Below are 12,839 nucleotides of genomic sequence, written 5' to 3'. Positions count from 1 at the left end.
ATATACTTTTCTATTCTTCATACTAATGCCAAAAGATCCAGTATCACATAATATTCCTGAGCAGGTACATCCCTCACTCTTTCAATATAGCCCTTCAAGCTGAGGCCCGTTAAGTTCTTTACCTTTCTACTGTCAGGAAGAAGGAGGCTTGTACCAAAAGCAAGTAACAGGCACTGTGTAAGACAGGTTACTTAACGTATGTCATTTGGTGACCTGACCAAGAAGTCTCAGTACACACCAATTTCTCAAGGTGAGATACATTTTTCTTTTCCTGAATGCAGTAAGAAGAGAGGTACTGTGAGGCCTGACCCTGACCTCCTCATCTTGAAGCTTGCACAGCCTCTGTAAAACCTTTTTAGAGAGGTCCTACCATGCCTGACATCGCTGTAAAGATTACTCCACTGCACTGGGGAGGCTACAAGGTTATTTGACCTCATCCTTCGGGGCCGCAAGAACAATTTCTCTATCTGAGCTGCACAGGAGGACTGAGGTGGGCTGTCTACGGACAAAATACCTAAAGATCCAACACCAGAAGTTAGGCCTAGGGACTAGAGACCCCTACACTTCAGAGACTACCGCTGCCACCTTCCCTTTCCTATTTTCACATGGCCCTAACAAGCATCAGATTGAAGGGTAAGGTCTAGGCAGGACCTCGTGCAGCAGGCAGGATCCAGGCAGGAGGGCATCTGTTTCTATCTGCCACATAAAAGTACAACTGGAAACTTCTCCCTGCCTTAGAGAGCCCAAGGACCTAGGTTTCAGAGCAACTGAAAAGAAACCAACTTGTCTATTGCTCCAATGACTACAGTGGGCCCAAGATCTTCACCAGTAACTCAGCGAGCCATTACGTTTCAGTTATCAATAAGCCCAAAGGTACTGGTAGGTGAATGCTTGCCTCCCAGGAGCTACTCCTAGAATGAGTTTAATTTTATGGTCTTTTTTTTTAACTACACAGTGCATGTTTGAGCTAATCTCTGCCACTGGATGCCGCAAGATACAAAACAAAGCAGATGCCCAGAATTCCTGGAGAACGTGGATTCTGGATCAGCACAGCTCACGTGGAAGTTCTCACACACACGCAAGCACAAGTGAAATGCGTCTGTGACACTGCTAGTTATGCCATGACAACAAATTTCTTGGTTTTAATGGGTGACAAGACAGATGGCCTTCAGAGACAAGTATCTAACTCATCAGAAACTAGACGCTTCAGACAGCACCTCTCTGCTCGCCCCACGTCTTCCCCAGCTAGAAACGGAGAGCTAGCTGTAGCCCCCCGTGCTGAGGCAGGCGGCCAAGGGGTTCATGCAACACCTCCTCAGTCTTTGCAGGGAAGCCAAGGTCTGCCTAAAATCCTTCCCCAGTTCCCTGTGCTACCCTCTCTCCAGGTAGCACCCAGGGGCTTTATCTGGTCAAACTTGTGCTGGAGTTTTGCTGCTGATGGGTGAGGGACCAACTGGAGGTGTAATCCTAGGCGGGGCAAGCTGTTGGACACCCAGTCTAGCCTCAGGCAACCAACAGTAATGACAGGCACCACGTGCTTCTTCCATTTCTCTCATAACATCACTTCTGATGCTTGCTTCAGACTGCCCACAAACCAGTGCTCCTTGTAGCACTTCCTTTTGTTACGAAAAAAAGAATCCCAACCCCCTCTATGAATCACCATGACACAGGTAGGAATCACAGATATGAACTCTTAGTATTAAAAAGGGAAAAAAAAAAAAAATCCTGAAATACAGTCTGGGGTGCTCCTGAGAAAGACACACTGGCCAGGAGGCCGTCAAAGCCACCCACTGCCTGGGACACACCATCCCAGAGGGACAATGCAGGGCCATTCCGGGCTGCCAGAGCCTTACGGACCCAATTCTGCTGCCAAGCTGCAGCACTAGCCTTAACAGACTGATGGGCACCAGCACAAACAAAACCACATCACTGCCCGCCCACCACTGAAACCCCAACCAGTGGGAGACATGCTAAGGACCTTCCAGACTTGTCTTATGAAGAACTTAGCTTTCAGTAGACATTTCCAGCTCTGTTAATGCCACGATGTTCTTCCACAACACCCTCAGCAGCAGCGTCCCCACCACAGAGAGAAGCCCCGAGAACAAGCAGTTTTCATTTTGGTCTTTACGACATGCAAGCACCGTACCGCAGGCCAGTGGGGTTTGTTTCGGCAGAGGACATCCGCGTCGTGAAGAGCTTGCTGGTAGTTTTTCATCAACGTACAGAGTTCTGCTCGCTGTGCTATTAGTGAACACTTGCAAGGAGCTGGAAAACAAAGATGGTTGCAAGGAACTCCATTAAAAGAAGCACTAGGACGCGTTAAATACAGTAACCTAATTTCCAGCCAGAGTAACCTAAAAAGCACTACTGCGTAACAGTTACATTTATACTCTCCTGTAATGGAAAAAGAGGCAATTCCTTCCTTCTTTCCTTCTTAAAATATATGCCTCTCAGCCTGGAAGCAACCTCTGCGTTTTATCTCAGAGGACAGATTTCGTATTCACATACAGGATGCCACCTGCTCTATCCCTCACCTTGCTTACAGGACACTTAAAGCAAAAAGAAAAAAAGCCCCAAGTGTTTCTCCCCACAGTGTGGCTTTGCTTGAAAGAAATCACCAACATAGGACTTCAGCTGTAAGCCACTCATTAAGAAAAATGCATGCAGCCTTCACATTTCATGCCCACTTGCCACCACTGTACCTTTGCCCTCCTCAGGGCAGGCAAACCTCTCATGAACACACACATTGCCTCAGTACCCACATATTCATGAACCCTTCAGTTTGCGTAGATTATGAACATCTCAAGGATTATTATTCTGTCCTTTCCTAAGGTCTCTATAACACATTTTAAGATGGAAATCTTCCTCCAGCATAAAATTTCATAGAACCACAGAAAGACTTTGGCTGATCCATGTTCAGCTTGTCCACCAGGACCTCCAGGTCTTTCCTGCAGTGCTGCTGTCTAGCCCAGCCTGTCCTGTTGCACGGGATTATTCCGTCCCAGGCGCACTTGCCTTTGCTAAAGTAGGCAAGACTGGTCAGCCCATGCCCCAGGCTGTTGGTCCGAATGGCAGCCCTGCCCTCCAGCACATCAACCACTTCTTCCTCCCCCCGTTTGGCGTCATGGACAAACTTGCTGACAGCGCGCTCTGCCCACTCATGGAGGTTAATGAGGCATTGAACTGCATCAGCCCCATTACCAACACCTGAGCAATGCCACTGGTAGCCACCTGCCCAGCAGCCCTCAAGCCACTAACCACCACCCCGATGGTCCAGCCAGTTCTCCACCCCTCCCACCGCTACCTCCCCACCTTGGCCAGGAGGATACTGTGGGAGGCTGCGTCAGCAGCCTTGCAAAAACACGCTAAGCCCCAAACAACGCTCTGCCTTTGTCCACGAAAGCAGTTATCTCATCTTAGGAGATGAGATTTAGGCGCAATTTGCTCTTGGTCACTCTTGACCTTCATGTGCTGGGAAAGGCCTCCAGAGGGCTGGAAGCTGGCTGCTGGATGGTGGCAGCTAAGTGCAGTAACCCTTACCCAAATGTGAGTTGGTTAAAACTGTCATAACTGGGATTAAACTTTAAAAAGGCTCCAAGGTGTGCTGAGAGACAGTACTGCCTCATTTCTACAAATTTTAAACTTCACCTCCAAGCTAACTCTCTCAAGACTTTTCCTGCAAGTGTCACCTCCTGAGTGTCCCTACGCAGGGCTCTTGTCTCCATACCTCTCCTGCTCTCTCCAGCCTGCTTTGGCTTCATTGTTTGCATCTCACTTCAGCGCAAACATCCTAAACACGTCCTCAGTAAGAGCGTATTGCCCATACGAAGCCTGGGCACACACGCCCGCGTGCATGCATACACAGAACAAGCACGTAACTGCTGCAGGTGCCACCACTCATTAAGTTCAAGCACCTACCAGGAGGGATGGCCCAAGATCATGTCCCCCTCCCGCCTCCTCCCCTCCCTTGAGCTGACGCTGGCGCTCGTGCGGCAAGCCAGGCTCGCGTGGTTGCACAGAGAACCAGAGCAAGGAATCAATTGACTGAAAGCTAATCCAATAAAAACAAATAAATAAAAAGGTTTAAGAGGATCAGTTTCCCCTCAACTGGTTCACTGTACAGCCACGCAAATGCGAGTGCCAGGACAAGGGATGCGAAAGAAAGAAGCAGCAAGGGCTGCTGCCTTTTTTGGCTGTAGTGTGGACTGATGCCAGATATACTAATTGCAGAACGATGTACCAGGGGTGATGCTGCCCCACTGGTCCCAGACAGTGATGGCTGGAGACTACACCTAAAATAAGGAGCTCTGCAAAAGCTTGTTCACATTGTGGAATTCTGCGCAGGGTGGGTTTTTTTTGTTCATTTTTGTCTTGGTTTGGTTTTTTAACTATGACACATGCAGACTGCTGCAGTGATCCACATTTCTAGCTGATAATTCTTAAAAAGACTGCAAGTTAAATGACATTGAAAACAATTAACCTAAGATCTTCAGAAGCAAGCTTTTTTTTCTTCTAGTAGATGCTTAAATATGAAATTATTTAATTTAGCTACCATTTAAGCAGCCTGTGTCTTCTGCTTGTATTAAATATGAACGCATACTCTGTATTTCCATCATCGTATCTGCTGCAGGGTATTTGTGCAGAGTATGGGGAGGGGGGCAGACGCAGTAAGCAGAGGTAGGTGCCTCAGCAGCCAGGCAGAGCGCTGGGTGGGGTATTTTTTGGCACCATGTGGGAAAGGAAGCAGTGGGAGATTAGGAGGCAGGCAAGCCAGCTTCCTGCTTCTGTTCACCACTGCACATTTCAGCCACGCTGACGCTTCCTAGCGCTTTTCAGCACACAATTCAGCACGGTTCATACATTCAGCAGACTCAGAGAGAAAACAGCTTCATCGGCTCTTTTTCGTGATCTTTTCTCCACTGCAAAAGTTTTAAGCAAAAAAAGCCACCACAGAGCACAACGGTGCGGCAAAGGCTGCAAGTCCTCCCAAAGCAAAGTCCAAAGGCTCTCACAACATGAAGGGGAAAATAACAAGCTACTGAAAAAAACCAACCCCAAGGCAAACCCGAAAAAGCTACATGTATTCAGGGCTTGTACCTCTTGTTCGCTAAGTCTCAATCAGAAAGCGTAAGGTGTGGCCCATCTTAATGAGTAACTGGCAAGGAATGTTTAGTTAACAGAGAGAGAAAGGGGGTAAAAAACCCAAACACAACAGCTTTGCTAAAGAGCGCGGTATTTATGATACTATAGTATAACAGGTTTTTGTATAGGAAGATGAAGCAGCTAGACAAGACGCCGTAGCTGGAGCGGTGCCCAGCCGCCTCCATTCAAGCTCACCCCACTCCAAGACACGGCAGCACAGCCCGAAAGCTCGCCGGCTCGCGCCCAACCCACGGTCCCCTTGCCCCCAGCCTCCTGCTGCCAGCAGGACCGTCCCGGGAGGGTCCACAGCTGGTCCCAGGGCAAGGCTAGATGGACTGAAACCTCATATTCTCTGTCAGTGGAACTGTGGCATCAGCTGGCTGACTCCAACTTAGGGCACGTGTGGAAGTGGGAAGAAAAAGTGAATGTCCAGCTACAGCCTAAATAACTACAGGGTTTCTATAAGCACCATGATATCGAGTTGTTCCACACTACTGCATGTGCCGTGGCGAAAAAAATTAGTCACAGAAGGTGGATGGAAAGGGCTTGAGGACATACAGAGTTTGTGAATGCTGCTAGATGCCTGTATACTATAAGAACTGTCAAATTTATTTGGAAAAAAATAAAAAGTCACACAATAGCCGATAGTTTGTTTGAAAATAATGCACCCATTCTTTCTTCTGGAGGTTAAAGAAGAAAAGATTTCTTTTATGAAATGACTTACTATTTCAGGCCAAATTAAAAAAGAAAAGCATAGAAAATTTTACTGTTTCCACAATACCAGCAGATGGCATTTCCTGAATCAAACTCTTCTGGGAGCCTGCAGCTGCACAGTAAAATTTATGTCCTTGTCAGCATCAGGGATCCACTGCTCAGGCTCCCAGGATCTGCGGCTCCAGGCAGCTGGGACACAGAGACTTCCTTGGAGCCACAGGTCCTGGGAGCCTTCCTATGCGGCTCGCTCCCTCCCTCCCAGCCGTAATCCCACGGCACCAGACAAACCCCAGCCCAAGCAGCGCCCAGAGCCAAGGGGCTTGGTGGCTCTCTGTCTCCTGGACCCTCCTTGGGACTGACAAGTATTGCCTACCCTGAGTGTGGTTGTCAGCTTGGATTTTCCAAAATCGTTAACTTTCTGCTCACATCACCTTTGCACTCATCTGCAGATGTTCGTTAGATTGCGCTTTTACTTACGCAGAAACTAACACCCAAAATTACTTTTCCAGATATGCCCAAGCATTCAAGTTTTTAAAAAATTATGCTGCTTAAGTTCGGGAGGCTGACAGGAGAACAGGACTCCCCAAAATCTCCTTGTGCCAGGAAGGCAATTTGAGCAATTAAGAGAATTTGCCAAACTGACCGTAGATGACGATAAAAGTTTTACTGTAATAAACTACTGCTGAGATTTCTTCCAGGAACTCAGCACAGAAAGAACAAGTTTAAAGTTGCTAGAACTCCTTAATCCTCCTTATCTGATGTTTCTTCCTAGAAAAGCATGTTTTAGTCAACTCTATTTCAATCCTAAGCATATTTCCTGAATGCACGAGTAGAACTGAAACAGTGTCATCACAAAAACACCTTTCACTCTTGCTAGTAAGAGTCAGCCTGTGCAGGACTTCAGGGGAAATTTTTCCCACATTTTAAAGAAACTTCTGTCCCTGGAGAGAGGAAGAAAATTTACTTGCTTTGTTACGTTATGCATTCAATTCTGAACAATTCAGTATTGAAAGCCTTTTCATAAGCTTGAAAAATAATATGCAACATTTATTTTCATTTCAGTGAGAAATTAGCAAGGTTTAGTAATTAACTGAATAGCAAGCTAGTTTTTCTCCTCCAGACTTCATGCAAGCATGACAAGTCCATGCAAAAAAGTGGATGCACAGGGGTTGGGGGAAGTGGTGGTGCAGAGGAAGGAGCACACTTGATAAAATAACTAATAGAAGCAGTAAAGACATTCAGGACATTCAAATAAAACTTCATTCCACAGCAAAGATGAAAACCAGAGTCAGCTTCCCAAAACTTATTAAGAGGGACAATGAACATGATGGCTGTCTTGGTTTAACCCCAGCTGGCAACTAAGCACCACACAGCTGCTCGCTCGCTCCCCCCAGTGGGATGGGAGAGAGAATCAGAAGGGTAAAAGTGAGAAAACTCGTGGGTTGAGATAAAGACAGTTTAACAGGTAAAGCAAAAGCCACGCACACAAGCAAAGCAAGACAAGGAATTCATTCACCACTTCCCATCGGCAGGCAGGTGTTCAGCCATCTCCAGGAAAGCAGGGCTCCATCACGCCTAACGGTTACTTGGGAAGACAAACGCCATCACTCCGAATATCTCCCCCTTCCTCCTTCTTCCCCAGCTTTATATGCTGAGCATGATGTCATATGGTATGGAATATCCCTTTGGTCAGTTGGGGTGAGCTGTCCCGGCTGCGTCCCCTCCCAGCTTCTTGTGTACCCCCAGCCTACTCACTGGTGGGGTGGTGTGAGAAGCAGAAAAGGCCTTGACTCTGTGCAAGCACTGCTCAGCAGTAACTAAAACATCGCTGTATTATCAACACTGTTTCCAGCACAAATCCAAAACACAGCCCCATACCAGCTACTATGAAGAAAATTAACTATACCCCAGGCAAAACCAGTACAATGGCATACTTGCAATCACCAAGACCATGTTTTCTCACTTATCAGTCTGCTTTAATTGGATTAATAACTGGATTTTTAAAAAAAATTACTATTTTCTGAGTATCATGGCTTTTCCTCCCTGCATTTACATCACTGGCAGTCTTCAGGAGGTGAAGTAACCGAAGACCCCAGAGGAAGCGCGCAAGAGGTTTTAGCGCACAGAAGACGCAAGCGAAGAAGCCTCTTCCTCCGTAAGCCCACTCTTGCAACCATGCACCCTTCCACTGCCATTATGAAGCAGGGACTTGCAAATAGTGCTCTGCAGGCAAACATAACACCTATTTCCACCAGGTGACCAACGCTGGCAGACACAGCAGCATACCAGTTTTGGAGCTCTTGAAATAGGCTGGGGCGAGGAGGAGTGCGGGGCACCACCATCCTCCACTTGGAGCCTGCACCACCAGGCGGCAGCTGGTTTGCACGTGCAAAGGCCTCCTTCCTCATCCACACTCACACTGCCCACAGCCAGTGTAATAAAACACATCACCTCCTCTGATGGAGTCTATCTCCCATGAAGCTCTATTTATTTTATTTTCTTTTATCTTCATGCAGACTTGAAGTATTTTTCCTCATGTTTTTCTTCCTTCAGAAGTGCTCATTACAAATTTCAAAAAGCCACCCCAAGCCAAAGTTTTCTCTCCTGTCACCTCCACGGAGAAGCTGGTTCAGACACCACCAGAGAGCCCCAGTATGGCTCATTTGCACCAAGCAGCTACAGAGCTGGTCCACGCCTGATTGGGACTTCACCTCTACAAGCAACATAAGCGCACAGCACACCGAGATGAAAAAGCAGGAGACCTATTTAAACTGGGGTGGACAAATTGCAGCCACCACTTCACTAGCAGAATTGAAGCAGCAATGCTCTCCCCTTGCCTTCCCACCCAAAGATACAGGACATCCACCTGCTTGCTTCTTTGCCCTGCAGCATGCTTACCTAGGTGCTCTCTGGTCTGGGGGACAGGGAGACATCAAGAAACTCCCTTGTATTATCACTTTGACTGAAAGAAAAGACACTAGCAACAGATGAGCTGGATTATTCTTAAGATCATACAATTTTAAGACTGAACTAACTTCTCTCCAGGCCTCTGTATTTTGCTGTTCAAAAGCCCAGACTTAAGAACACAGAGTTTTCTGTGCTGGACAAAATGCTTTAGATTCCCAGCAGTTTTATTTCAGGCTCACTAAGTCCTCAGCAAGGAAGCTCCATACGTTATTTAAACCTGGACTGTCATCACCACTAAGCACAGCTAATCACTACTCCCATCATTACTCAGGAGAAACACTGTAAGGGAAGTTATATGCTACCTGGCAGAAGAGCTGCTACAAAGAAGGTGCTGCTAACTTTGCGTCCTTGCTTTCACGTTGTACCTCTAGCCTCATGAGGCAGAAGCATGCCAGACCGATTACATTAACCTATGGTTTAGTTTGCATTTCCACAACTGCAAAACCAATGATAACCTTCTTTACAAACCCATTAAGCGATGAATTGCATGGTACAGCAAAAGTCTTCAATTCAGGAATGTCCCAGCATAGAGCTAAGTGTAATATACTAGATCATTGCTCCCTCCTATCCAAATCCTAATCTTTCAACACTTTGTTAGATGCATGCTACTCTTTCCAGATAAAATAGCATGCATCAACACCTCCCCTCTGTATTTTCAGTTCCCACTCTTCCCTTTGGACATTTGGGCACTGCTTCAGGTGATGTACCCCAAGTCTATCAGTGGCTGCTTGGCACTAGTATAATAAAACCATTAAGTACACAAATGTGACTCATTTTCAATGCTTACTAGTTCCCCAGTATTTAGTTTGGGATTTGGGTAAGGTTTCCTACCAAAGCCTCAGTCAGAACTGAAGTACCCTGTCAAACAGCAGGTACAGAGACTGTCCCAAAGCAAGATGCCTACAGATTGAAGTATGAAGACATAACAAGCAAGCTTCAAAACCAAAACAAAACACCCCAAGACGTCAACTCCCTGCCCGATGTCCAAAGCACCCAAGGAAAAGTCCTGACCCCCCACAGAAACATGGAGCTGTGCTAGGTGCACATGAACCTGTGATTGCAAGGAGACTCCAAAGACACGTTGTGCTTCACAGCCAGGCAGGACCAGCGAAGTAGGTCTGCCATGATCATAGTTAACAAGATCAATTTACAGCCAGATATTCTATCATAATATGACTTTACCAGTAATAACCTAGTTGCCCTCTGTACTGTCATGATCAGTCCATAAGCTACATTTCTACCAGTTACTCTCCAGGTCTCTATAACCTTCTCTTTTTCCAGTTAAAGCTTATTTCAGAGCAGAATTTCTGACTCTGCAAGTCGCAAAAAGGACCTTCTTGTTTCTCAGTTATTACCTCACTGCTTCTCTCCTCAAATAGAGCCAATCACTTAATACATTTGTAAAAAAGGAGTGGTGCAGTATCCTACTAATTTTAAGATTAGAAAGCGCAAGTCAGTTCTATGAATGTCTTCTTCCAAAAGCAGAAGACATCCTGTTATACTTTATCACAGCAAAAGAACAAGAGAATATGCTGTTTGAAGAGACTTCAAAAATTCTTCAGACTTTCTGATACACAGGTATAGTTCGTTCTCTAGGATTGCTGAAGTAGTTCAATTATTTATAGCAAATTACATCTGGGTTACATACATGGAGGGGGGGAAATACCCTTAGTGGTACATAACTATAAGTTACATGAGCAACATTAACTACTTAAAAAAAACACACCCAAAGACTGTCTACTGTACAGCATGATGCCTCCTCCCCTTTGTGCCCGTGATGGATAAGCCTCCTGTCCACCACGGCCCTAGTCTCGCAGCCCTGCAAAGCCCCTGCCTTCAGCAGACCCCTGCAAGTGGGCAAAACTTCCAGAGATCCAACTACAGGATCTGAGCTTTCAACCACAAGCTCTTTACAAATCAGGAGTAATAGGAGCTCAGGCTCCAAAGTACTGACACGTTTCCAGTGGTGTTATATATGATGTATTTACTACTATTTTTCAAGTACTACCTGAGTAAAAAAGGGGGGGCTGAGGGACAGAAGTCTGCAAAATATTTTATGTTTAAAAATAACACTCAGACTACTGCAACAGTCTCTAGGTAACCTTGACTCCTACTTTTACACGTTCTTCTGCCCCTGTAAAACAGAACAAACAGGTTTTGGAGACATGCTTTAAGCAGATTCCAAGAGGCGTTTTTACAGACGGATGGGAAAGTTCCTTTTTTAGCACAAATCCTCTAAGCAGTAAGCATCTACTATTTTTTTGTAGCATGTAATTTCAGAAAGACTACTTCTCATTCTTCACTTAGAAGTCACACTTTCCTTTAGAAGCTACAAAATTAAATATTCTTCTGATAAATTATTAGAATGAATGAACCATTTGCTATTCCACGAGTCATGACAGCTGTCTACCATGGCACTTTTTTTTTTTTTTTTAAATGGCTGGCACAACATCAAAGACTTACTTCTTTACTACTGGAAACCAGAAAGCATTCCCAAGACCCTGTGAGAAAGGAAGATTCGGTCAATCTCTTTTTTACCACATCAGAAAAAGACAACCTACCTTATCTTCTACAGCAATCTTCCAGAAACAGTGTACAAAAGAAAAGACCATTAAAGTGTACTTAATACACATAATTCGCATACAGGTGCATGTGGACGCTCTCTAGCATTTTCTTTGAACTACACAACTTCAGTGCAAGTGCATCACTAAGGAGCACAAGTCCTTAGAAAACAGCGGCAGAATTCATAAAACACATACTATGGCATCAGACACCTTTATAAAAATTTAAGAACAGCTTTCTAAAGAGAGTTCAGCAGCTTCCCTTTGCAGACAGGGACTCTTTTTTGCTGCTTCTGACCTTGACGCATGACTAACACAGAAACCCTTCAACCATCAGGTCTGCAGTAGGATAGCACCAAGAGGATGTCCCACCACCCCACCAAGAAGTTCTGATCATTGTTTTCCCCCTTATCTGAAGCAACTCAGAAGCAGGCTTGGAAGGAAAACGGCCCAGCAAATAATTTTTGGGGCATGGCAAAACACCTGCCCATAGCTATCTTACCCGTGGCTGTAAGCACTCAGTTCAACTCCCAAGAATGCTTGGTTGGAAGTTTACCCATGCCATGCTCTCCAAGAAGCAGTGCAATCCCACAACCTGGCATTTAACTAGCAGGAAAATCCATGGCAGTTGCTCTTGAATGAACTTGCACTGAAGGTCTGTAGCTTTAACAGCTTGACAGCCAGTATGGAAGGTTAAGAGATGCAGCAAGACACGCTTATTTTCTCTGTGCAACACTGCTAGTTTTTTTTACCTATTTGAGAATTACCAAAGCAAAGGAGATGCGGAAGGGAAGGAAAAGCCAAAGATACACATCAACTACCCACCTACCTAGCCAGTACGCCAAGAGCAGTGTAACTGAATTTGTTTCCAAACCCACCAACGTGAACAACTGTCTATATAGACCAGAGGAGATAGGATAAGACAAGAAGGCTACTACGGTTTGCAGATACTCTATACTGAGGTCAAACCACCCCACTTGCTACCCGAGCAAAGCAGTGGCCACAAGCTCAGGAGCATGCAGGCAACACCAAGCCCCTCACTACACAAACTCAATAATTGGCATGGGAGGGTGACGGGGGTACCGTGACCCTGAGCAGGCGAACCCCCAGCACGCTACCTAAAACAGCCCAGTGAGCAAGGCTGGGGAGCAGGAGCCAGCACTGACACCGTCCCAAGAGGCTCCATCTGCTTGAGAACAGGCACATTTTGGCCTGAGACCTCATCCTCGCACGCCCAATGCTCCCTTTATGGCTCTTTTCTACTGCCTCCTGGCCTGCCCTACCCCCTCAATTCAATTCTTATGAAGGGAGAACTTGGAAAGCGCCAGATAAATTTCCATGAATTGCTTGACCACAAAATAAATTAGTGCTGAGTGGCCACATTAAGCTTTCTTTTGGATCAGGCCAATTTATGGTGAACTTCCACTGGGACGAGAGGGCAGAAACCTCTCTCCC

General features: G+C 45.9%; 1 protein-coding gene across 2 annotated transcripts in view; it reads right to left on the bottom strand.

Moving 5' to 3' along the window:
- The window catches only part of LONRF2 (LON peptidase N-terminal domain and ring finger 2), a 36,127-nt gene that overhangs the window by 16,877 nt on the left and 6,411 nt on the right, over positions 1 to 12,839 (bottom strand). For both annotated transcript variants that reach the window (XM_050912386.1, XM_050912378.1), the window contains exon 2: positions 2,147 to 2,265. In XM_050912386.1, the coding sequence (XP_050768343.1) occupies positions 2,147 to 2,265 (119 nt within the window). The remainder of the gene's footprint in view (positions 1 to 2,146; positions 2,266 to 12,839) is intronic.

Source organism: Gymnogyps californianus, chromosome 1 (assembly GCF_018139145.2).
Source record: "Gymnogyps californianus isolate 813 chromosome 1, ASM1813914v2, whole genome shotgun sequence".
Classification (NCBI taxonomy): Eukaryota; Metazoa; Chordata; class Aves; order Accipitriformes; family Cathartidae; genus Gymnogyps; species Gymnogyps californianus.
The sequence above is the reverse complement of the archived record's forward strand: the minus strand, read 5'-3'. Positions and strand labels throughout refer to the sequence as shown.